Below are 27,623 nucleotides of genomic sequence, written 5' to 3'. Positions count from 1 at the left end.
GCGAGTCGCTTCCTTCCTGACGCACCACAGTTTTGCCTCCGTTTGCCTTGTTGTCGTGTCGATGTGTTCGCAGGGCTTACGTGTGCCAGCTGTTCACTCTCACACAAAGCTTCTAATCCTTCCACTCGCTGCAGATTGTGGCCGTGCTCCTCAACATCTGTGTTCTGTCAGTTTGCCGTTGTTTTGACTGTTTCCACGTGTCATCCAGCTCCAGTTGGCTTCATGTGTATATCGCATTGTTCAGCAGACGCTCGGTTTGTTTTACAACTGGAAGAAGATGTAAGACGATTTACTGCGGTGTTAAAGTGTTTGCCCCGGTTTTCCCACAACACATTGGATTTACAAGGACGCTCACCGTTTGTCGGGATTGTAATGGTTGATATGTGAATACTCTTTGGCGAACTACTGTAAAGGCGCAACTTTTCTGGGGGAAGTTGGCCACTTGCTTGTCTCCATGGGTTCCACAGCATGGCATTAAACATATCTATCTTGCATTTACTCAATTACAGTTTTTTTTTTTATTGCGTTTAATGCCATACTGTGGAGCTTTTTGGATAACTAACCATTCTTCAGAAAAAATACATGACTTTTTTTTCTCCTTGTGCTAAATACAATCCAACCAAAATCCAAATAAATAAACCAATTTTGTATATCTTACATTTTTTCAACATTTCAATTTGGAAACGTAAATTCTCATAATTCTGAATAATCTTCTGTGTATTATCAATCCAACCCTGGAACGATATCTGTAGCGTGTCGGTCGCTTGGGTGTAATAGTGTAATTGAAGCCTTTTTTTTCATTTTAGTTAACAATAGTTCTTTGTAATCCTTTAGTCTTGAATAAACATAATCTAGTACAGTATGTGCGTTAATAATCCTGTAAAGGATGAGCGGTCTCGCCTGCCTTGGCCCGGTTTACTCACTCTCTGATTGGTGTTTACATTTGCACTGTCCAATCACACTTTGCGCCTGCTGCACGGCACGCGGCCCTGATGAGTCCAGACCGGCGCATTCCCGACCAAAGCGCCTGTTTTTCCTCGTTCGGGGGAATCATTAGCTGCATATGTGCGGTCTGCAAGTCTTTAAGGTGCCATGTTTTCCATTGTTTTAAGATTGCCGTTGCCGTTTTGGCCAAATGGCAATGCACGTTCTGTAAGTTCTTTAAGTACGTCAATCTAACGTGATAAAGTCGAACAAAATCTGAAAAAAAAAAAACATGTTATTGCAGATTTCTCGGCAAGCGTTTGGATTTTTATTTTATCCCGAGCATTAACATTTGAGAACTGTTTGAAGATCACAATTATTGTTCTCAAATCGACAGATCTTGTGAAAATAAAGGCACATAGAGTTAGTTATAGTTATGTGTTATATATAGTACATTAATTTGTTCTTAAAGTTGAGGTTTAGGTTTCATAACGCTTACTATTTAAAAAGTAATATTATTTGATTTTCATAAGAGACCACAACATTTATTTCTAAATCAAAACTGATCAATATGACTGTACAACTACTTCATTTTCGTATAGTGTTGTTGTATTTGTTGTACAGTGGATTGTACATGATATAAAGTCAGTTTTACACGTTTATCGGTGGTGGCCTTGTCGTGGGCGTCCAAATCTCTGCCAGAGCTGACTGATCCTGATTTGGAAAGGTTAGGCTTCATATAAAGCCCTGCGTCTGGCCTGGCTGTGCTGAGAGTGAACTTTAGCTTAAGAATAGGCTGCTGTGTGCCAAAAGAAACACGTCTGCACTTTCCCTTTCGCTCGAAGTCAGGGAATGTTTTGTGGTTGATCCTTGTGGGTCAGATTTGTTGCTCTGCTCATGAGTCAGTTCTTTTTCAGTTTTCCAGCAAAGTTGTAACACACAGTGTTTGGGAAAGGCAAGAGGGAGTAGCGGGGGACTTTCTGAGGTTTAAAAAAGACGGTAGGTAAATAAATAGTATCACAAAGCTGAGTTTGATTGCATCTAAATTTGTACCTTAAATCATGACTCAAATAACCTAAATCATCTTAAGGCGAGGAGAAGCCAAAACAAACAGAGTGTAGTTCAGATAAAGGAGCATAGATGGCAGCAGTGAGCCACAGAGATGGCCCAGCGTGGGAAGATGAACAGGTAATGTGACATTTTCAGTATGTTAGGAATACAACATCACACATAAAAATTAATTACATTGTTGACCAATTTAACTTCACAGTCAACTAAAGCATAATCTGTGCCATTTCCGGGTACATATTAATGATTGCAAAACACACTTTATATTAAATGACAGGTTTATGTATACATTATTTATATAACCAGGGATCATTTACACTCCTCCTTGAACCACCACCTTAACGTGGTGGAGGGGTTTGAGCACCCGAATGATCCCAGGAGCAAGATGTTGTTGGGGGCTTCAGGCCCCTGTTAGGGTCCTGTGCTGGGTGTAGATTCACTTCCTCATTAAACTCATTTCTACGTGAGTATGATTCTGATTGTAATAAAACACAAAGCGTTTTGAAGCATAAAATATAGAAAACACGATGTGTCCCTTGGACAGTGCTTCCACTGACGTCTTCTTCTACAGGATGTCAAACGCTTACGCTTCCTGCTTGATGGCCCTCTGGTGGCTGTTTGCCAGTAATAATCTATAAATTAAATGTTATAAAAAAAGTTATAATGACCGCAGGGTTCAAAGCGTGGGAAAAAAGTAGTGGCTTAAAGTCCCAAAAGTACTGTAGTTTATATAATGGTTCTTTGCCTAAAAATCATCCTGTGGTGGCTCGTTTGAACCACAGAGCTCTGTGCTGATCATCAGTGACCCTCCACTTTGTTCATTTAAAAAAAAAAAAAAGTTTAAACAGCCCTTGCTTGAATGAATATTGAAATAATATGTACAAAACATGTTATAGATTCATCTGAACTGAAGGAAGTACTTGGGGGACAGTAGTTAGTGTCCTGAGTATTATTCAGAGCATAATTTAAACTGTTTTCAGACAGACCAACTCGATATAGATTTGAAAGAATTTAAGAATGTTTAAGTTTGACTATTTTTACCACCTGCGATGTCATCATTCACTATCTATAAACTATGCGCTCTTTGTCTCAACGCATACCTCTCCTTCTATTTTTACCTGTGTGATGACTGATAAACGGATCCCTCCAGCGCTTTTCTGAGCTGAGGTGAGAAGTGCGTAACTATGCATTACATTCAATATTTGTCATTAATCTTCCTCGCTGTTGTTATATCCTCCACAGAGATGTCTAGTCTAGCTGTAAAAATCCAGCACATGCAAATAATAATGCATAATCTAATGATTTATTTGAAATACGGTTGGTAAAAGTAAACATGATTGTAGCTGATCACATATGGTAATTTCCTTGTGTTGCATCATTGGCGTGGCAAGTATTTTTGCCTCAAGACCTTTTACTCAACACAAAACAGCAGTTGCTAGGTTATTTTGGTTCTCAGAATGACATACAGTTTGCCATAGTGCGTCACCGAGTTAATTTATGCGCATTGTTTAAGTTTGACTTCTTGCTCATAAACATTATGGCCACTCAAATGCAATGTAAAATGGCGTTAATTATGCTGAGCAAAATATTTTTTGTTTATTTCCAAATAAAACTATTGTTAGCCAATTGATCACTGTCCCAGCATCCCCTGTCCTTAGACCCTCCTTCTCTGTGAGGAAAAACTACAATAGAACACTGTGGGGGGAAAAAGTAGAAACCTCGGGAAAAACGGTGAATGAGAGATCCTCCTTCTACAGACGGACAGGCTGCAGATGTTCATTTGCAGATGAAGTTCCGTTCATTTAGAGTCGAGCGCGTTCCTCCAGGAAGTTGAAGAGCATCCATAACACAGGAGCTTGGTAGCTTAACGCTCTACCTCCTACTGTGCTTTTAGAGACTCCAGAATCACCAGAATTGCAGCATTTTGAGAGCGAAGTGGTCTGTTTGGTTGATATGATACTTTATGATGGGGCCATGTCATTTATGGCTTTGGAAGTCAAGAGGAGGATTTTAAATTTGATTCTAAACTCAACTGCTTTTTGAACCAGTTAAAAGCTTCCTGGAGGAACGCTCTCTACTCTAGATCTCTAGATGAACGGAATATTTTATATATAGTTAACAAGAATAAGCTCATTTAATTAACAAGAATAAACAAATTATATAAAATTATTTACCCATATACTGTTATTTTCCCAATCCTTACACCTCTAATACACTTTCAGTAGTTTATACAATGAGGACAACTGAGTTGACACAGAGATTTGCCCACATGAGTACTTTTCTCTTTTCTCCCTTCACTCTAATGTTTACATAGACTTCAAATGGTGTGTACAAAGGATTTCAGTTGCTGGCAATCATAGCGAAGATCTGAACGGCCTAAGACTACATTTTTGGACAGCGACAGTTGTTTTGCACCAATGATTTTATGTTTTATGTTTTGTTGACGTTGAGAATTACTGACCAGCCACAGCCAAATTCTCAGCCGAGGCCTCCAGATGTGACGCAAGCTCATTCTTTACAGTTAACACGGGTTATGGTTTTGTTGCTTTCACCCGTTTCCTAGTTTTGATACTGGTTTGGTTTGTTTGGTTTGAGTTTGTTTGGTCCTGTTCTTGTCTAGCTTTAGCCCCGTTCTAGTCCAGGTTTAGTTCAGTGTGCAGTCCCAGAAACACTAGCCAGGAAAAAAATCAGATTATCGGATAACTCAATTATTAGATCTGATTTGTTTGTTCAAGAGAAATCTGATTAAAAACGCCTGGTGACACGTGTCCACTGAGTAGTAATACAATGACATTTAGTTGATGTTTATCCCTTCACATGTGTTTGGAAGACCCCACTGATGATGAAGTGAATCTACTCTTTTGACATCTTTAACATAGTAGTTCCACCTTTACGACGTGACCGCATTTAAACGGTACATATTTTTACATCACATTCTGTAGTTTTACACTCCTGGATTAAACTCTTATTGCAACTAAGACACTTAGTAATAGATGCTGTAATTATAATTTCAAAACGTCTACATTTTGACACAGTAATTATTTCCGGAGGAGCTGTTTCCGTCTTTATTTTGTCCACGAGGATGAGTAGGTGTGCTCTACAATTCTCACATTTATCTATTATGTAATCTCAGGATTTCATTGCATAAACATAAAGCCGGTGTAATGAGCTGTGATCTCACCTTTTTTGGATCACTTGGTGGTCAGGGGATCGTGGGAAGCAGCAAAACTGAAACAGTCAGTTACAATATGATGGTAATTGTTCTTTATGTAATGTTTTATGATTATTGACATTGTTAAGATTGGACTTTCTTGTTTCTTCTCTGCTTGTTTGCCTGGATCAGACTGACATTCTTCTCAAAGGGTTTGGCCATTCACTGCATCACCGCCTGGTTTATAGTCATGCTTTTGTTGTGTTATTATTAGACAACATTAGATGCAGTAACGCATTTCTGGTATTTATTGAGCAGCAAATGATTGATTTGTCGGACCATAGTGTACGTACATGCAGTTTCTGACATAGCTAGTAATTAGTCCTTAAGGCGCATTCCTAATTTTATCATTCTCGTTGAACGCAATAGTGTTCATGACATTGCACATAGCCTAGTGATATTAATGACAATACATTAAATACATTACATACAATACACATACAATGTTCATTTATATTGAGTAACTATCAGAAATCCATAGAAGAAATGATATAGCCTAGTACCTCGCAATACAATAGGCAAGGCAAGTTTATTTGTAGAGCACAATTCATACCCAAGGCAATTCAAAGTGCTTCACACAACAGGAAAAACATGCATTAAAAGCACAGACATGAGTCATATGACAGACATTGCAAACCAGTTTAAGACATAAAAGACAAGAGTGCAAAGAAAATCCTTTCAGTCATATGCACAGCTACAAAAAACAGTTTTTAGCTTAGATTTGAACATTGCTAGAGTAGAAGCTTGTCTCACATCTTCAGGAAGACTGGGGGAAGGTTCCGGAGGTCCTTAGAGACCAAGATGTACTTTGGTGCTTGGCCATGGAGAGACTTCTACACAAGTAAATTTAGCTGTAAATTCTGTGTACATTGTAAGCCTATTTTAATTTAATTTTTTTCCTATTGTAAATTTTAATTGTATTTATATATGTTTTATTATTGCTCATTGTTGTATGATGCACTGAATCATCAAAGCAAGTTAATATGTTTGTGAATTTTGTTAATTGGCAATGGCAATAAACCTTTTCTGATTCTCATTCTGATTCTGAAGCCGAGCTGCTTTAAAGTCTATTCTCTGAGCCACAGGAGCCAGTGCAGAGACCTGAGAACAGGACTAATGTGATGGTACTTCCTGGTTGTTGTCAGGACCCGAGAGCAGCGTTCTGGATGTACTGCAGAAAAAATAAATGCATTGGAATATCATAATGCCCTTAATATCAGAATACAATTGTCCCATGAATAATAAACATTCAGCCATAATGCAGAAGTCAGCAGGTTAATAAGTGTATAACTCTGTAGTTTATAATGATTTTACTACTAGACTCTGCTACTCTACCCTATTGCCAAGAAGCCGTCATGATGATGCTTTTGCCACTATTAAATTACTCACAGTTGGAAAGATAACCTTAAATTTGACTCAAGTAACAGTACTGTTACTTCAAACTAAATATTACTCAAGAAGAAGTGAAAGTATGGAGTCAGAAAACTACCACAGAACTACAAACATTTTTTTTCTTCAAAAGTGACTTAAGTAAATGTAACTGTTTCCACCTTGAGTTATCTAGACAGCTACATATTAAGTCAACTTTTTCCAGATGACTTTTTAAATTCAACAACTTCACTGTGAGTTGCCGTGCTTGCAATTTTTACATTTAGAAGGAGAGAAACATCTCCCAGGCTGAAATGGGCTTTTACTGCGAGTTAGTTCTGCCAAATGTGTGAATGACAAAAGTAAATTGGGACTATTTGTCAAGCTATCATCGCCTGATCGCTGTAAGACCCCGTTTCCCTTCATCAGCTGTTCTGAGGCCATCTGTCAAGATTCCATTTGGGCTCTGCGTGTACTTGGGAAATATTTATAGTTGAAAAACTGACGCCTTCAGAAGTCATATAAAGGTCATATAAGACTTGCCAAAATAATACCATGAAAATGTAAATGTTGACCGTCACACACAGGGCACGTTCAGAGAGGGAAGGCACAATGCAATTATTTTTATAGCTGTCTATTTGTCACTTTGTGCATGACAACGCTTGAAACACTCCTTGCCTTAGGGCGGCCTCACAATTGCACTTAAGACTGGTATTAATGCTGGTTATTAAGCTTATATTCCGTGCTAGTGTGAGAAAGCGTGTATTGTCTTGATAAATACGTTCTGCTTGATATTTAGTCACCTTTTACCTCCGTGTGTATGTGTCGTCGGCACCATCGATCACGGCGTTGGCATCTGTGGAGCGAGTTAGACCAGCAGACGAGCTCAGGCTGGCGGCCGTGAACTGTCAGGAGTGCCAAGTTTCACATTGTTGACTCAATGTTGTACCCCCTTCACCGTGCTCTGGATCCTCCTGTCCAAGTCTATTTGTTTTCTCTGAATCCAGTCTGCTCTCCTCATGGTTAGCACATAAATCAGTCTACAGAGGTCCGGTTATTAGAGAGGATGAAACGTCCCTGCTATAACAGTGCAGCTAATAAATGTTAAGATTCTGAATTTTCCTGTTATGACAACTTAATTACTTTCTCTTCCCCCTTAACCCAATTTTACACTTGCATCTTTCCTGTCCAGTAAAGCAGACGTCCCCAGCCACGGGGCCTCCTAACTCCGGGGGAAGATTATATTTATATTTTCTATGTTATTTCGTCTGATTTATTGTCTACTGCAATGTCCCTGTGTTTTATTCCAAATGTACACAAGTTACAACCAATGAACCTGATGAACTACAAACATAAGAATATGACCCTTTTCAAACAAAACATAACCTTCCACAAACTTGATCAAGAAGGTTCCTTTCTTGATCTCATTTACATGTTGAGTTGTGTATTACAAGATAACAAACTTAACATGGACAGTACCATATGCAGCATTTTGAACATGCTTGCTTTATAAATGAGACCCCTGGTCCTGATGAGAAAAAAGGTTGTGGATCACTGCAGTGAAGCAGAAGGACAAAAAATATCTATATTGTCCCAATTAAAATGCAGAATGAATTAAAAAAATTAAAACCGTACCAAACCTGTTGCGTTTAAACCCACGGGAAAACACCAACACAGAGTAGGGCCTTTTAAGGTATACAAAATACAAATACTTTTCCAAACTTATTTGCAAGTTGTATGGCAGATTTAACTACACTGAGTTATCCTGTTAAGCCCCTCAAATGTGGTTTGTTTTTTCAAACTAATGTCTTGACATTTAGACTTTTATGATAATGATGCTGTTTTGAAATGAGTGAGGTGATAACTGCCATCTCAACACCATTAGTCTGAAGATTATCTCTCCACTTGGCTTGGTGTGGGCACACTAAAGAAAACACTTGGTTGTTTTCTTTACTTTTCAGCACAGGCAAATTTAGTAAGACACCAAAGAGCGTTAGGAAAAGCCCTGACGCCCATACACGAGTATGAGTGGGTGTTTGGTTTGTGTAGAGCTGTGCACTGTTGGTCTTTGCTGTAGGTTGGAGCAATCATAAAGGACGTGTCGGGGCGGAGTCCTGCCGTACAACTGCACTCCAGGGGCCGCAGACATTCCCAATAGTTCCCATAAATGATCCTTTACAGCAAGTAATAACTTAATGACATGGAAAAAGTCATCCAAACCAGAGCAGTGTTCACCGTTTCCCTTTACACTGACACAATGAACATATTCGACACATGTTCTATTAAAGGGCAATGGGGTCAGTCCTCGGAAATGTTTGAGTCAGTTAATAAGGTTTATTGCCAAGACATAAAAATAGTACTAACTTTTTAGTTTTATGAACAAAATATTTTAATATATTGTAAAGCTGCTTAGAACAATAATAGGATGTTTTATTAATTAATCCACTGACAGGTTGCCCTGGTTGAAGGATGGGTCAAATGCAGAGGACTAATTTCTGTACGGGCACAATCTAATCTAATGTTTACCTGCTGTGCTGTGCTCTTTGTAGACAACTGTATTTATCAGTTCAGGGGTTACCCTGATCCAGTCAGAAGGATCTCAGTCATTGCTGAGGGATCACATTGAGTGAAAAGTCTTTAGCACCTCATTATGGGCCTATTTTTCCTAAAACAACAGACTAAAATGACCCCCAATTCAAACTGAAGCTGTTACTGAGCCTTTTGAAGGCTCTGTGAAGCCTACATGCTGATGTCTTATTTACTTTAATTAAGTATATTTTATATTATCTGTTGTTATTATTATAGTGTCTTACACATATGTGCCCAGCCCCCATGGGCTTACAAGACACCGAACAATTTGACAGAGCGCTCCAGAAATACACACACTTGTTGTCTTCTCTCCCAGGACTTACTAATGCAATGGACTAAACCAAAAACCTGTTCATTATAGAGCCAACTCATAACTTTATAATCAGGTAACCAAAACTGTACATAATAAGATATTATATATATATATATATATATATATATATATATATATATATATATATATATATATATATATATAGCAGAATTTTGCAACAAGGACTTTAAAGTTGGCCAATATTTAGCAGAATTTCCCCATGATTCAGTGACAGTATTTACGTAATAAGATGCTTTGGCTTCACAAACGGTAGAAACATATTTATTGCGCTCATGATAAAACTGCTGCCAATCTGCTGCTGATTTGTTTGCCTTGGCCCAGGCTTCGTCACACTCTCGAGATAATATCTGGACAGAACCAGAGAAGCATGTTTATCAGTAATATCCTCACATTTTTTTAATCAAAAGGTCTAACGCTATGTCGGGCTCTGGAATAATAGTGTTAAAACCAATGTCACTATAGAACAGATCAGACTTGAAATGGCTTATAGGACCTTTTAACAGTTGTACTTTATTTGGATTAAATACATTTTGTGTTCTGCTGAATAGGACAGTGGTCACTAAAGTCAAGAGGAAAGACACCACCACATTGGTATTTCTGAGGTTTGTTGCTTAGGATAATCTCCAGTAATGTTGCTTTAAGTGGGTCTTTAGAGTCAGGGTGGGTGGGAGGGAGCAGTAATAATTTGTGTGAGGTTTAACTCATTACAATAGTTTTAGACATTTTGGACAACCAATTGATATTCATGTTTTTTTTATTTAATCAATGAATGTAGAATTATCATATGATATAATAAATAAATAATATCATAGCCTACAACAAGGGACTTAAATTAGTATAAGCTATCAATAGAAATCCCAAGTTTGGCTTGATTCATTTGATGTATCAGGTCGTTTGCGTAAAGGGAAAATAAAGTGGGTGATAATACATTTCCTTGCTTTACGCCAAAAGGGGTGGGGAACCTGTCATTTTTTTAAATTATGGACCCGCACACATGCGACTGCAGCTTTATAAATGGATTGGATTGTATCATAGAATTGACCAGTAATTCCATATCCTAATAATTTGTACAGTAAAAGATCCCTGTTAACCCCGTTACCCTGTAATTATTCGTGGAAAGCTGTGGCAAATATAAGGAGGAGTAAAGCAGATCTTTGAGGTCTTGACAATTTGTCTTTTAAAGGCTAAATATAAGATTTAAGGACTGAAATTGTAATTGTGAAAAATAAACAAGTTCAGGCAGATTCTGAAGAAATCTGTTTTTGTGGCCTTTTTTATTTGTTGGTTTAACTGTAGAGTACAAACGGATCAAACAAAAGATCCTTTTACTGGAGAACCACAGAGTAACCTTGCATTGTTTGAGTTTTGGACATATTCACAAGCAATGATATGTCCCTTTTTGTTTCTGTTTGCTCTCATCGTTTCATAAGCTTAGTTTGCACAGAATGCTTTCGAGTTGAATGTGTGGGGGCGTAGGTCACCACCAGCACAACTAAACGTTTACAATAACAGTATCCAAGTGATGTCTACTGTAATGAATGTCAGGCACCCGGGCCAATGCGGTGCAACCGATGCAGCACTGATGGTATTATAGTCAAATTAAAGTGTCATGCCCCGGGCTGCAGCCTGTAAACTGAGCACCTCCAGTGAAACGCACCATGTGCAGTGTGCCAGAACCAGGCACGTCACTCACACAGGTGTCTGACAGAAGGGCTGGCCAATACAAATATGATTCCAGTGACGGTCTGCTTTTTAGGTAAAATATTCATATATAATGCAGCTCTATGGGCACACAGACATGCTCCTCCTATTTTAACCAATTGGCGAATAGTGTATCAGTGGGAAGTTTGTTTTCAGTCATGGCTCTGATTTAGGCAGCGCTGGATTTAGATCCCCTGAACTTACCAACAAACTTAAGAATAAAAGTGAACATTGTTCACACCAGTGACAATATAGGACTTATTATTTTTCATCAAAGTGTCTGTGTGGAGAAGAGAGTTGATTCTCATCAGCTAACATTAGCACACATGCTTCTACCACTGTTGTCAATGTTGATTATATTCACTACGGACAATCATTTAAAGTCCGGATTAAAATAAATCTTATTTATGGAGAGTTGTGATCTGAGCTAGCCTTTTGTGCAGCTGTGAGTGTTGTAGATGTGTCTGTTTTGATGCTTAGTTTTTTTGGGTGTGTACCTATATTCCCCGGTATCGATGAGCCCCCTTTTCTATGAACGGGGGAACTACGCAAACTAGCACAGGCTCCTTCTGGTTCAGGTTCCACATCCCCGATAGTTGTGCATAAATGTATGGTTTTACAGCATAAAATATAGCAACATTTAACCCTAACCCAGGTCTCAGGGAACATAGGTACCGGGGAACATGGGGCTCACCCTGTTTCTTTGGTTCACTTTAGTTAGTGCTCTGCTCGTGAAATGCTCAAAAGAAATTGTAAACATTGCCTCATTTCTTTGGTTTCTGTAAAGTGATTATGGCCAGATCCGTGATTACTGGACTCACATTGACATGTAAATGAGTCGTGAGAAGAGACGTTAATGGTCGGCCGATTAATCATTGCAGCCCCATGTTTAAAGGCAATATAAAAGATACAATACAACAAAGTGTACAATAGCGTACAATAGAATATGCTTAAACGGCTTAAACTTGCGAAGGTCTGTTTTGGCTTTTATTTTTAGGCACTTCAGGTCTCAGGGAACATAGGTACCGGGGGACATAGGTATATTGAGGTGGTGCTACTTGTCTCTCTGGATTGTGTCTGACCTTGTGTGTCTTCAGCCCTGTCCGTCCGGAGCGTACGAGAGGACGTCTCAGAGCCAGATGTTTTGTGCTGCTCAGAGTGACATGTCTTCATTTGGAGTGTGAACCCACTCAGGGTTACAGGAGGAGCATTACCACTGCGTCAGTCAACACCTCACTGCCTTCAGGAGACATGCTCACATTTATAGTATTTTATCAAGAGTGTTTCACTGTAATGTGGTTCTCTTCTCATTTATTGACTTTGACTTGTGGGTTAAATAAGAAAATGGGGCCCATCAAAATCAAAGCTACTGTTCTTGCTTATTTTTTTCAAATATATGACTGAATGTTACCTTAGCAGATGTTTTTCTGTAGGCCTTATGGAAGTCTTACTTATACCTAGTGTTTTGGATTATAATTTACAACATTTTGAGGTTGTTGGTGGTAGTATGATAGAGAAGTCATTAACTCAAAAATGCAAATATCATACCATAACCACATGTGTTCAGATTGTACCTGCGCTGACTGAAAGCAGTGAAAACCAACAGTCCTCTGCAGCTTCTCCGCCCGGTACAGAACAGTGTGTGCTTGGCAGAGCACCAGGAGTGTCATTCTGGTATGTTTGCCTACAAGCCCAACTGCACTGGGAGTTTGTCACAGATACAGTGGCAGCTCTCATTCTGCTGCTTGAGAGATGATCGTTGATGGCACATATGTGATGTGCACAGGGCAGGTCTGAATTCCTCTAATCATAGCTTTTTATTTGTATGAGTGGTTTCTGTGGAAAATATCCTTGTCACTTGTAAAGCATGTGACGAGGTTAACTACCTGATGTACGAAAATAGAATTAACTATGACTACATTTGCCCCTTTATTCAATTCAGGGCTGTTCTACAGAATTGACTTGCAGACTTCCAGCCTGGCCCTGTTATTAATTTCTGTGTTGCAATGACAAAACCCCTTTGAAAACAAACCGACACACAGCAGCCCTGTCTGTGCCTGGCCTCCACTTTATCTGGCTCAGACAGGAAGCCTCCACCAGGCCCTGAATATGTGAATATGCAGATGAAGTGTATGGTATCAGTACGGAGGAAGACATTACATATGCAGCCCTTTGAGTTGGTCTTGCGGTGCCTGTGCCTGCATCCGCTCTCACACTGTCCATGGGTAAGACGAGCCGGGTGCAGGGGTTGTGGTGGACCAGGGCGCGGCGGGCGGAGGTCCGTGGACGGGTGCAGGGGCAGGGCTGCAGAGGTGAGGACAGAGGAGTCAGGGAGAGCATAAACAAGCAGGCCACCAGATATGCAGTCTGTGAGGACCAGTTTGTCTTTTCATGGTTGTTACAGTGTCACAAATAGAAGTGCTGATTGATCTGGGCTTGCTCGTAGTAAAGGATTTCTTTAAAATGCCCTGACGACATTTTTGGTCCAAACGTGCCTCTATTAAAGGACCTTTAACCACTCGGAGTGCCTCAACATTTCTGCCTTTTTTCATACTCCCGTGCACAGGGAATTCTTTTGGCATTTTTTGTCAGTAATGTGTTTCTATGCTTCATGTGACTGTGATTTATTTGCAGACCCAATGCAGCACTCATTAGCTCTGTTTTTTAATTATTTTACTTCAAATGTTTAACAATTATAAATGCCTTTAGCAAGGGGGTGTGCTAAAATATCAAAATATTGATACATTTCGATGCTAAATTTGGTGATACAGAATTGATATTGTGGGCAGCTCTATCAATATATTGCCATGATTATTTTTGGGTATAATGCTAGTTTAGAGAAAGACATTATCATCACTATTTTGATGGCTAGTGGGTGCATTTCATATCAAGTTGGCACAGGTATTAGTTTAGTTCTTAAAAAAATAGTTATATATCACGGAATAGCATGTGCAAATAAATACATAAATCGAAACATGAGGGGCTAGTGTTACTTCATGTGACTATATATCGTTTTTTTTCACAGCATAACTTTGGTCAGATCAAATAGTCCTCTTATCTGCTCCGTCTAGGCCTTAAATTTCCTCCCGCTGTTATGTGTGTGCGAATACTGTTGCGCAAACAGCTGGATGGACTGACGTTCCTCTTGTGGTTTTGCCAGGTTGCCATTGGATCGTGGGATAGTTTTGTGTCCGAGAATGTTTGACTCGTCCCTCTGTGGGCTGCTGGTGCTGCTGCTGCTGTTGCTGCTGCTGCTGCTGCTGCTGCTGCTGCTGCTGCTGCTGCTGCTGCTGCTGCTGCTGCTGCAATATCAATACAATATCATTATCAGAATCAGAAAAGGTTTATTGCCATTGCTATTAAAAAACATGAGCTGCAATAAAGTCACCGATTTGGCCCTCAACAGCTCAAATCTTTTTTTCTTTTCTTTTTTATAAGAATACTCCCTACTATTGCAAGGAAAAAGTACACACAATAAATATTGATGCCCCCAAAAATATTGCGTCATCTATAATTATTGAACGATACTGTAGGTCACTATAGTAATGATCGGGACCAACATACAGATATCAGCAGCAGCAGCAAACGATATAGTCTTATTTTTACTTAATGAGAACCTGTTTGAACAGTCCCTTCCTGGTTATATTCCTGTTACATGCATTTGACCCTTTTGACCCTTCTTTTCCCCTTTCCTCTGAGTTGTGAACAGAAGTGGGAGATGAAGGAAAGCTAAATGCCTCATATACACCGTGTACATTGATATTCAAAACAACACGCAGAAAACTTCCCCTTCCCGAAACGTTCTTCCCAATCTTGGCTCCTTCAAAGGCAGAATCCTCCAAAATGATCCGACCCGGCGTTCCGGCTGCTGTCTTCCTGCCTTTGGTGAGCGAGGCGGGTGGAGCTGGGATGGACGTGAACCCGAGCGATTGTATTCTGCTAACCTCTCAGCGTGTGCCTGCCGTCTGTTTGATTTTTACTGTCTTTAAACAAACAGTCTAAATGTATTGCTCACCTGCCTAAGGCATTTTCACAGCCGGAGCAGAATGTATTTTCTCGCTAAAGCTAGCAAGCATTAGCACGCTACCGGTGCAACTCCTGCTTTATAGAGAATAATACGCACTGTAATTGGATGCAGACAGCACATAAAGGTCCAATTTTGACCTGCTTTTACGACATATCTGTTCTGGAGCAAAGCAAATGAGAAGAATGAAATAAACAAAAATCAGGCACAGCCCCTTTAGGTGCAATCAAAGTTAGGATGTGTCCCATAGAGCGGAATAAAAGTGTCATGTTATTGTCATATTATTTTCCTATAAACTGTAGTTTCACGCTTGATATCTGTATGTTGGTCATGATCATTACTATAGTGACCTATCGTTCAATAAATTATAGATGACACAATATTTTTTGGGGCTTCAATATTTATTGTGTGTGCTTTTTCAGTAGGGAGTATTCTTATAAAAAAGAAAAAGATTTGAGCTGTTGAGGGCCAAATCTTTGACTTTATTGCAGCTCATCTTTTTTCATAGCAATGGCAATAGACCTTTTCTGATTCTGATTCTGATAATGATATTGTACTTTTTATTGTTTTATAATTTATTGTGCCTGTTCGGAAGCAATATATCGAAATTCACACATTGTTTTTGTGAAAAGCCTATCTGTATCATCATTAGACTATTGCAATAACACTACAATACAATAAACAACTGAACAATGAAAGCGGCTCCACGTCACGGGTCTAAGCAGAGTTGTAGTTTTAATTATGTACCACTAAGGGGCAGCAAGCTTAATCTTTGGATACAATATACTGCTTTCTAAAGTCATTTCAAAAGTTCACTGACGGGACAAAAATGAAATTCCTATACAGTTCATTTGCTAAATATGTATGTCCTCTATTATGAAACAGATGTAGTGTTAAGTGTGATTGATCCAGCCCTCTTCCTCCAACTTACTGGATACTTTAGGTGGTCAAAACAGACTGGAGAGGACTTGGCTCATGCAAAGGGAAGTGATTAATTAATGATGTTGAACGAGAGCCATTTGGTTCTTAGAATGAGAGTGTAATAGTTTGATAGCCGGCTCACTTAACAGCACAGAACAGAACGTTTAAATGTTCTGCGTGAAAAGATGTTCTTGTTCTTCATTGACACAATACTATTTGTGAAAACCCAGATCCACAAATGGTGTAAAGGTGGTGTCAGATGGCTGTCTACTTTCAATTGCATTTAATCAAATTGTACAACAGCTTGCATCATGTACAAAACATTATAACTGCCCATCTTCTACTACCACCACTCAGTTTTTCTGTTATAGGAAACTAGTAGATGCCCAAAACGCTTCTTAAATCAATTTTATTATTCTTTATTTGAATAGTTTATAGTCTTATCCCTTATCTTTTTTGTGAGAGGACCCATTTGTGAGTCCTGACCCTCACCTTGGGAAGCACTGTCTTTGTCGACCATCATTTGTATTTGTCGACTAATAATTGTATTTATATTATAAGGATTTGTATGGGACAGCAGCAAATACGAGAAGCTATATAGTGACTCTGCTGAAGATAGTTTAATCTGCCTTTTTACACATAAATACACCTTTTCCGTGTACTCTTCTGCAAATAGTTGTTTTTGTATGAACTCCTGTGCAGTTGTATTCTCGCAGTGCAGTTTTGATCTGATCATAGCGATACTGAAACATTTTGGGAGCTGTTGCCACGCCCCCTTTGACACTTTGGTCGACTGTAGCCCTACTTACATGTAAAGCATTTCAAACAAACACAATCAGCGACTCTTCAAGACGTAATGACCACAACTACAACCAGAATTGCCCCATAACCTGTTATTTTCTGCTGTTTGTATGCACACCCACACACATCTATTTACTCCCACAGTCCAGGGGGTCTTTGGTCGGAAGAGGGCGGGCCGAGCTAAGCTTGAGGCAGGAAAGGGATAGTTGTGTAATACATGCAATAATGCTGGATCACGATCTGGACTCCATTTTGGTCAAGTGGCTCGGTGAGAGCTACCAGAGCAGAGTGCGCTGTATTTATGGGTGTTCTTGTGGTTTTGAGCCCAAGAGAAGTAGCACCTGCACGGGCGGTGGTCCCTCGGTTACTCTATTTAGGGCTGCAGTGTATATGTGCATGTGGTCTGTGGTGGTTTGGGACGCACAAGGACAGTATTCATCAATCCAGGGGCGGGGTTGAGGAGTAGGGGTCGAAAGATGGATTTAAATGGGATTAAAGGGGGGAAGGAGGCCATGGGTGGGGAAGAATGTGCCAATTTGTTAAAAGTCACCCTTGCCCCTCTAATCAGATGATGATACAGAGCGCTGATTGTAGCCAAATGGGCCAGTTAAGGTGGGATTGCCGGGATGGGAGTGGTGATGGAGGTGTAAAGAGGTTAAATTTGGTTGCCATGGGTCTCGCGTGCGGGGGTCTGTGCTCTCACCTCTCCTTTGAGCGGCACTTTGAAGTAAGCGGATTAAGAGTGTGAGGAAACACACCGGGACAGGGACTGATGCTATCAATGGGTTTGGGATAATCGCACAGATGTTCACCAGAGTGGCCAAGTCCGCTTCTTTATTCCATATTTGAAAAGTCACTTGTAAAGTTGTAGCCAGGTTTTTTGTACTTTCTCTTGAGAGCTAAGTTCACATCATAATAAGAGGGGTTTTTTAGCCTTTTCCCCCCAGGTCCGTTTCACATTCTAGATCCAATTTGTTAACGTTCAAAACTTGTTTCTGATGTAAAATATGCTATTAAGAAATATGCATCTCATTAGCGCTTGTTCAGCTGCGGAACTTAATGTTTAACTATTTTTGCTTTTTTTTAACAACTTACTTTTGTGGGGCTTTGGTTGTTGTTTTTTTTATTTATTTTTTTTCTTCATTAGTTTGTTGGTATTCCCTGGAGTTTTGAGCTTTTATTTTTTTGTTTGACACTATTTCCTGTAAATTGCAGATTGTTTTGAATCCTTTATATACAGGTATCATTTTGTTACTTTTATTAATTACACCATTCTGATATTTTTCTGTCACCACATGCTTGACTTTACACGGAAATGCCTCTTCTGAAACAACTCAATACTTTGAGCTTAAGCTAGAGTGCCATGGCTCGTCATAAATTCTACGTTAAATACTTAATCATCTGTGCAAGGATTTATCCATAACTCTCACACTATATGCCAATTTGTGTAATAATTTGATCTAATCTGATTCATTCACTTCATGCATACATCTTTCTGGTTGATGTAGCGTTATCAAAATTCCCCCGAATGATTCCAACCACCCATTTCCTCCCCTAAAAATTTGCAGTAGTTTGTCCCATGATCAGTGCCTGCTTCCATGGCGAGTGCAGTGATAATACTCGCTCACACACCTCGAGGCAGACAGGGACTTTCCAGAGTCTGCAGGATTTGACAGCCAGTACACAGGCCTTATGTGCCTGTTCTATCACGCACGCACGCACGCACACACACACACACACACACACACACACACACACACACACACACACACACACACACACACACACACACACACACACACACACACACACACACACACACACACACCCATCCTCCCACCTGATCCACTTGAGCTGTTTGACTTCTATTTGTGCATTGCCATAGCTGCAGAGGCCTCTGTGCTAACCAAGCGCATTGAAATGAGTGCGTAAAGGCATTGATGCACGAAACGCATTGTACTTGTATTCATTTATTTTTGTATTTGGACACATGTTGTCCAAATACAAAAATAAATGTGGGCTGGGTTTTGCACAGGAACATTAGTACTAGCTGCAAAGTAATGATACATTATGTTTGCAAAAGCTTTACATAATTCCATAAAGATTGTACCTGTCAAAAGAAGATCAAAGGTGAATAAACATTTTTCATAAATGACTCTACTCCTGGCTCGGATTGAAACATACAAAATGCCAAGATAATATTTATACACTGCTTTTCAAGTGCCACAATTATGATAATAAGGCAGCTGTCATGTCACAGAAAAGTCTTGTGAACAAGCTGAATAACCTTCTCTTGCAGATTTTCAATGGGATCCTTTGTCTTATAGAATAGAAACATGTACCTTATGTTAATTGGAAAAAAGTCATTCTTTACCTCCTCTATATTAAGGTCTTATTGGTATTGGAATTGATGGAGTGAAACGGGTGTGTGTGGTTTAATGTGAGAATTACTGAGAAGCCACTGATGACTTTTTTGGCTTATTCACATGTTGTCACTTGGTAATGCTGAAACATTGTAAGCACACCTTTGTTTGGGAGTAACACAAGACGCTCTTTATCAGTGATGCAATGTCAACTGTGCATGAACATTTTGTCCCACTCTCACCCATTTTTAACTGTGCAGAAATATAAATGTTGTTTTTCTAAAGAGGCATGTGCTTTGATTCAAAGTGACACAATTCCAACAGGATCTGACAGGAGGAGAACCCACTGGTGAGGATGGAGATAGTGGTGTGTTTTAGAGTGTGGCTGGTACGTGTGGGCTTTATTACAGCAGTATCATAGCCACACCACTGAAGAAAACACTATTAGTGATTATGAGGCGCTCTCTTCATTTGGGTTTTGTTCATTGTGAAATCCAACATTATGATACATGCGTTTTCTGGCAGTAACATATACGTGTAGAGTATAAATCTGATGTCTTATTCAGTTTTTTTCCTCTTTCCTCCCACTACTGACTGTCATGATTAGTTTGTTGCGGTTCGAAGGAATTGTTGTCAATAATAAAAGGTTTTGTTCAGACAGAACCATGGTGTAACTCTCAACCTCAGACATTCTTACATCCCTCTCCAGCAGTCTAATTACCAACAACGAGGGTTGTTTTTATTTTAGCCACTGAAGGCATCAAAGGTGTACTCGGTACTAAATACAGTTCGAATTTACAGATGTGGCAATGTGCACAATGTGAGTCAGTCTTCAAAATACTCAACATTATGTGAGTTATTATTGTAGCGCAGTAGTTGCTCTAAGTGCTGTTTCCTTTAGCAGTGCGCACAGTCCTGCAGGTATGCACCAAGGTCATGCCTGAATAAGAGCATCTTATATTTATACATCTGTCACTGCTCACACTGTGACTTCCCTTCACACACATGTTGAGTTGCATTCCCCAGTTTCAAGCATGCATTTCAATGGGCTTGAGAGCAGGAAAGAAGTGAAACCACTGCACGTCTTCTCTACATTTAGAGCTTTTAAACGGCTCGTTTCTTTCACATTGGAATATTTGCTCGCCGACAGACCCCCAAAGCTCAGAGTCTGGCTGGATTCCCAGAACAGAACAATATCTGCCAGGTCGGTCGAGGGGCCCCGCCACCCCAGACTGGAGTACGCAAACGTTTGGCCTTTAAACCGTCAGCGCCCAGGCCTTTCCTTACATAATGACAGAGAATGGAGGCATTAATGCAATTTGTTTGATTTAAGTTGTCAAGGTGTTCTGGACCCTGCCCCTCTCAGCTGGTTTTGATACCCCAAGAGTGAGTCTCAGGCCTCAGAAGAAAAACAAGAGCAATGCCTCACACAGACAACTGTAGAGGGCTCCATAAAGAGGGAGGTAGCAGTGTATAATAAGGTTTATAAGGTCCAGAGAGAGCAGTGTCAGGGCTCAGTGTTACTGTAGGAGGAGGAGCCCCCCGCACACTCCACAGCTCTGTATGAGCACTTTATCGTCTGCTTCAGTTTTAGGCCCTTAGGAACTAACAGGCTCTGACACTGGCTCCAGCCAGCCTGACCTGAAACGCCCACACTGGTTGGCTCTGATCTGACAGTACGGGTTTCATTTTTAATGACCAAATCCAATGGCCAGGATGGTCACATTTGGGATTACACATATTGTTGATATTTTCAAAAGTGTAAATACATTTTTGATCCTCTATTATAACTGCGTAATTGTCACCTCACTGTGTAAAGGGTAGAATGCAGAGTAAAAAAGACACGTCACAGGCTGTTAGAGCGAGCCTGGCAGTGTAATTGGCCCTGATCAAACCTGTTAAGTGCTGGTGTGTGGATGAGTGTGCGCTGCTCTGGGATAGAGGCCCAGTGTTCTCAGCTCTGCTTTAAATAAGGGGGCATTATCTGTCAGGGAGCCTGCGCTGCTGTGGAAGCACGACCAGAGCGGCCAGAGCGTTTCCTCTGCTCCGACCTGGCTCGGGCTGCTCTCTCCAGGTGTGGTGGCCACTAAACAGCACGCCTTTTAACCGTCACGCTTGATTACGAGCCCCAGGCCAAGCTGGGCTACACACGGCACACACCATACACTTTTCATTTCAACCTAATCCATTCCAAGTGTTCCTTAAGTTCCTCCCTCTTTCTCTAAAGGAAACAGGCATTCTGGGAGTTGGAGTGATTTGTTTAAGCTTTTACAATTCACATCTTACCCATTTTTTTTCTATCACATTCTCCTCCCCCCATACTCTGTACAGTATTTAAATAAATAAATATAATAATAATAATAAAAGTATATATTTAATTTCTATATATATTTAATTTTCATATATAGTCCCCAGCTTTATTTATATTGTCATTGTAATGTGTTATATTGTCATAGTAATTTGTTCTCACAATTGGTTTGTTGACTGCTACATAATGTGTCAAAATTACTTACAAATAATCATGTACATACATATATTAAACACAGTGTTTCTTCTTTCTTAGGTCTCCTTTGAGTTGGCTGAGTACACGGCTAATGTGGATGGTGTTGGCACACTCCGGCTCCTTGATGCAATTCAGACATGTGGGCTGACCACCAGTGTGCGCTTCTACCAGGCCTCCACCAGTGAACTGTACGGCAAGGTGCAGGAGATCCCCCAGAAGGAAACCACACCCTTCTACCCCCGCTCACCTTATGGTAACATCACTGTAACTAAAAGTTCTCTGTATGTGTCTGTAACCTACGTGAAAAATGACTCAACTCTTTGTTCATCATGCTCTAAAACGCTTTACTGTTAAATTCAATTCAATTATATTGAATTTATTTTTGTAACGCCCAAAATCACAACAGCAGTTGTCTCGGAGGGTGTTAAGTAACAAAACAAAGCCAAAATATACTGTGCACTTTTAAAAGCATGTGCTGGAGAAGTGGCTCTGATAGATATATTATATTAAGATATATTAATATATTACAGACTTGTTTAAAATATATAAAGCTTTAGATTGGAATCCAGCCATATTCCTGGCTGAATGTCTTCACAAGGCACTAACAGTCAACAGTTTGTTTATCAATCAATCAATGAAATGTATTTGTAGAACACATTCATACAAAATACAATTCAAAGTGCTTTCCGCACATAAAAAAATACATGAGGATCACAATACAAATGCATAAAATTGCAAAAAACAAACCCAAAAAATAATCTGCTTATTCTCATTCACTATTCATTAAAGACTTACGACTTTTCACATAAAACATGAACAAATCAACTAAAACCGTACACTCAGCAGGTGTCAATACTGAAAAACATTTGTATAATTTTTTGTGTATAATTTTCTTTTAAATATAATCCATATAAAGCACTTTTCAAGACACTCAAAGTGCTTTACATTGCACTCCACTCTACTGTGATAGTAAACTACTACTGTAGCCACAGCTGCCCGGGGTAGACTGGCCTAAGTGAGGCAGCCGATGTGCGCTCTCAAGGACACAGCAACTAGAGCCACTGCTGCACCCCTAAAGGCACCTGGTTTTCCCCGCAATCTCCCAGGAACTAATTAGGCCTGAAAGTATCAGAATCCGCACCACCACACAGTCTGCCTCGTACAATCCTCCATCATATCATATGGTGACCACTCAAACTACTTGAGCTCCTCCACATTATTCTTCACCCTTTTGTTTGTGTCTGTGTGTAAGTGAATAGCAGGGCCGGTCTTTAGCACTAAATGCCAAACTGAGCTCTCCGCGCACCCCAAGGCCAAACGTCTGACTGACTGCTGCGTTTAACAAAGACACCTTTATACCCAGCGTTGGCTTTCAGCGCGCGGAGGCCGTACACGTGCGCCGCCGCTCGGGTTTCATGTTCTCTGTTGTCTGAATGCTCGCCTCCCTGACACTTTCCCCATCTGTCAACACTCAATCTGGTGCAGCATGGGAGGCGCATACCATCATAAGGGAGGGCAGATTGTCTATTAATTAGTCTTAGGAAAAAAAGGGGAGTTACGTTGCGACCTTCCCTCACCTCCAGTGTACGTGCTGACCTGTGGTTTAATCAACGAGTACCTCCCCGCGCCGGCTCTGGTTTTTCCCCTCAGCGCGCGGCGGAGTGGGAGGGAGCAACATGGCGACAGGAAAGAGCTGGAATTCTTTTATTTTTTTTTATTTTTTTGGTGCGAGCCTGGTTTTGGTCAGTCAACAGGAGTCTGTGGTTGACCTTTCTGATTATGAAATATGAAGTGATAGATCATTATTATGTTTTTGTTGATTGATTATTATCATGTAGTGGCTTTTCTTTTCAGCCTTTATGCGTTGGAATCTCTGAATGTTGTTGTAAAGACAATTGTTTATCTATTTTTAGAAATATTTTCAGATTATTTAAGACAATATCGTGTTGCATTCACTGCTTTATTGTTTATCTATCTATCTATTTATTTTATTTTATTTTATTGTCTGTTTACATAAGACATTTGTCAACTACCACAACATTTTATCGATGTAGAGAATTCAAATGACAATAAAATGCTTAAATAAATACAGGTTTAAGTTGTACCATCAGCATTGGCGTTAGATGACATAAATCTTGATGTGAAAGGTTACACGGTTGTGCGTAGGGAAAAAACAAATTTCCACATCAACACAGTTTATAATAACCACACACAGCCATAATAAAGCACGAACAAAGACTTCAATAATGGACAAAATGAATGACAACAAACTCCTAAGTAAGCCTTTGTAAGCTTGAATCATTCTAAACTATTTGTTAAGTCTTTGTTCATGCTTCATTAAGGCCATTTAAGTTGTAGTTAACGTAATGTGGTACTGAAAGTAGTTTGTTCCTCCTTTTCTGTGTTCAGGTGCTGCTAAACTCTATGCGTACTGGATCGTGGTGAACTTTCGAGAAGCCTACAACATGTTTGCTGTCAACGGGATCCTCTTCAACCATGAGAGCCCACGCAGAGGTCAGTGCTTACACTAACTACACAATCCCAGCTGTTTAGTGAGACTTTACTGCATTTTATCATTTTGAGTACACGTCATTTTGGGATCGCTGGAAAGAGACAGTTTAACGCGGAGTCAGTTTCGAAAATGACGTTGAACAGATAAAGCGTTGTGCTACGTATAAAGCCATATTCATCTGGGGTTGCAGTCTGGCTTTCCGTGACTTTTCAGCGTGCCCTCTCTCACTCTCTCTCTCCGACACATTGTGAGTGGGTTGTGGTCACATTTTTAATAAGTGCTCCGAGCCCTGAGGGTCGCAGCCGCTGGTTTAACCCGATTTACACACCGCCGCGACCCCAAATGAACACCAGATGACTGTGGCCTCAGCGCGGCACCCGGGTCAGCCCAGCTCAGGTGTTTATGATTTATCCCCTAATGAAGACCTCGGCCACGACCTCAGCGAAGGTCAGGGGTCAGCAAGTAAAGTCTAATGGGTTGCCAGAGAGATGCGTGTGGGAATTGTGCCAGTCTATACCCAGAGTCTTGGCTTGCAGTGTTGTCACGTCGCTAAAATGTCAAACTTGATTTCAGGACAAATTGAAGGGCTTCATACTTGCAATTTATTTACCATACTAATGATAAATGTATTTAATTGTTTTTAATACAAAGGGATGACATTTTCAACACAAAATAATGGTAGTTTTTTACTAGTTTTGATTAGGGCTGCAGCGAGATGGCAAGATCCACTAATTGTGACTAGTCCTCTATAACAAATAATTATGGTTGTGTTTTGATTTTCCTAATTGTAAGCTGGACGCACTCTAAAACACAAAGACAACAAAGACAGTGGCGTTATTCAATGAAAATGTCAAAAAATAATAAACATGATCTGATTTTCGGTAAAGTATGTAAGTGTAGTTTTTAGTCACCATATTTCAACATTGTTTGGTTATATTTCTATACAATAAAAATAATTGTTTGGCCTTTGTCTAGTTGACGGACTACAAAAGTAATCTGGAAATGTCCAAAGTTGTCTTATTTATACATCTTTGCCTGTATCAATACTACTAATATTTAAATTATTAATATCGAGGTATGAAAAAATAATAATAATGATGATTTAATATCTTATCTTATCTTAAATCATCATTATTATTATTTTTTCAAACCTATACTCTTAGTGTCGACGCTGATTCTATTTTTATTTTCATTTGTAGAAAAAGAGTCAGTTGTTGTCATCTGGACACTTTCTTGCGCTGGAACAGTCCTGGACGAATGAGGCATTACACCGAATTATAGGAATAGAAACAATTAAATGGAGGCATTCCCCCTAAAGTAGACGTTCCCTGTTTCATACAGAACAACCTTATATATAAACCCATATTATGGGCAATGTGTTATAGCCATCTGAGGCGAGGCGAAAACACTGGGTCTTTGGTCAGCTCTTTCTAATCTTCTCTCTCTATTTCTATCTCTCCATCCAGGCCACACACACACAGCCTTTTTCCCGCTGTATTTCGCTCCTTCCCTCCATTCCATCCTTTGCTCACCATTTTTCCGCAGTCAGCATTTCTGCAGCAGGCCGTGGAGTTTAGTTTTGCCACCACCATTCTCAGGATTATACGTATTTGCCCATAATGTACAAATTTGTGTCATGTAGCCAGATGTCCCATGGCTGTCTTGCACAACCCAGAGGCCAAGTTGCCCCTTTACAGGCCTCTTGGGTCCTACTACTGCCTAGAGTGCTCGGCAAAAAATACAGGCCACAATTTACTTAGAGCCTCACACTTAATTGCTTCAAATGTATGTTAATAGTAGAGCTGGAACTAATTATTTCAGTAGTTGAGTAAGTAAGTAGTTATAAAAAGGTATTTGGCGTGAGTCTGTATGGTCCAGATAACGATCCAGATTGTGAAACGACAACTATGATTATTTTTTATAGTCGACCAGTCACGATTAGGAGATTAATTGTTGCTGCCCTAGTTAATAGACGACTAAAGTTATCTCCTCAGAATCAGAAAGGGTTTATTGCCATTGCCAATGAACAGAATTCACAAACACAGGAACTTGTCTTGGTTCTGAGAGATGTCTGTAATTAACCTGGAATAAGGCTGTGCAATTAATGTAATTCTAATCCAATTGAGATTGAGTTTCTAATTGTTACAGCCTACAGCCATTCTTGTGGTGTAAACTGAATTATTTTTCTGTTAAATGGCACTAATTCAAAGTCTCTGTTGTGTTTATTTTGATTAATTGTTTGATTAAGAAATCCTTTTTTTTTTTTTTATTGGAAGAAAAAAAAAATCAAACATTATGATTAATCAATATAAGGAAAATACAATTGCACAGCCCCAACCCCGCCTATGAGCACGACAAAAAGTGCCTGATATATGGAGTAGATAAATAAACTCACACACTTTTCTACCAATTTAGTTGAGAGAGCTGCATTAATTAATGTTTCAGTCTTGCTATGCTACTACTTATATAGACGCTACTACTTATATAGACGTTTGTGATGTCAGTTTTTCAGTTTCAGTGAAAGTTGACATCACCACTCCTCCAGGTCAGTTCCCACACACAAAATAACCTGTGATGTCATGGTCCTGGTCTGCCAGTGGCTGTGTGAGCGTGCCTTGTGTAGGCACAGATCGCTGTTTGCCATTTATGAGAGAGTTTTTCCTCTGAACAACAACTTGACTCAGTTGGCTGTATAACCTACAAAAGCAACCTGCTATTGGTGTTGCTGCAGTGGTGTGGTGTCACAGGATTGACTGGTGGCTTATGGGAGATGTTGGACTGAAGAGCACTGAGCTTCTCACACTTTGCTCTAGACTGGGTGTCCGTGTGGGATTTACCTTTAAGCCCTCATTCATATCACCATGACTAGCCCGTAATACTTTCTGGAATTTAGCCATGGATTTCAATCTCTGTTTGTGTCTCCACCTGATGTTTCACACCAATAAACAGTCAAATTCTACTGTTCTTGTGAAAAAGAAAAAATAACTCCATGGAAATCCAGCATGAAGCAAAGCAAACACAACCTCACATCTGCAGTCTGATTCACACTGTTGCTAGCTTCTTCAGGTTAGCCTAGCCGTTAGCCATAACAAACAGCCCTCACGCAGACTAAAGGGGATTATCGTCAGAAGTGGCTCCGCTAAATGAACTCCATATTGGTATGACACATGAGACAGCGCAGATCTCCTCCAGCAGCAAAAGCTGTCCAAATAACCAGCACGATGCTTATTAGTTCAGAGTTTCAAATACTATATACAGCGAACAAAAATCTAATTTTCACAATAGGAGGCAGAGCTCATTTTTA

At 39.9% G+C, this 27,623-nt stretch overlaps 2 protein-coding genes across 2 annotated transcripts in view; both read left to right on the top strand.

The window, feature by feature from the left end:
- Positions 1-27,623, top strand: part of gmds (GDP-mannose 4,6-dehydratase) — a 131,600-nt gene that overhangs the window by 17,262 nt on the left and 86,715 nt on the right. The window contains exons 5-6 of the mRNA XM_072439512.1: positions 21,868-22,060; positions 24,217-24,321. Coding sequence (XP_072295613.1) covers positions 21,868-22,060; positions 24,217-24,321 — 298 coding nt within the window. The remainder of the gene's footprint in view (positions 1-21,867; positions 22,061-24,216; positions 24,322-27,623) is intronic.
- psmg4 (proteasome (prosome, macropain) assembly chaperone 4) overlaps positions 10,893-27,623 on the top strand; it is a 238,259-nt gene continuing 221,528 nt past the window's right edge. The window contains exon 1 of the mRNA XM_072439513.1: positions 10,893-10,906. The gene's annotated coding sequence lies outside the window, so the exon portion shown is untranslated. The remainder of the gene's footprint in view (positions 10,907-27,623) is intronic.

The sequence above is a fragment of the Eucyclogobius newberryi genome, unplaced genomic scaffold (genome assembly GCF_026437365.1).
Source record: "Eucyclogobius newberryi isolate DKJ021-1_F unplaced genomic scaffold, fEucNew1.0.hap1 SCAF_9, whole genome shotgun sequence".
In the NCBI taxonomy this organism is placed as follows: Eukaryota; Metazoa; Chordata; class Actinopteri; order Gobiiformes; family Gobiidae; genus Eucyclogobius; species Eucyclogobius newberryi.
The sequence above is the reverse complement of the archived record's forward strand: the minus strand, read 5'-3'. Positions and strand labels throughout refer to the sequence as shown.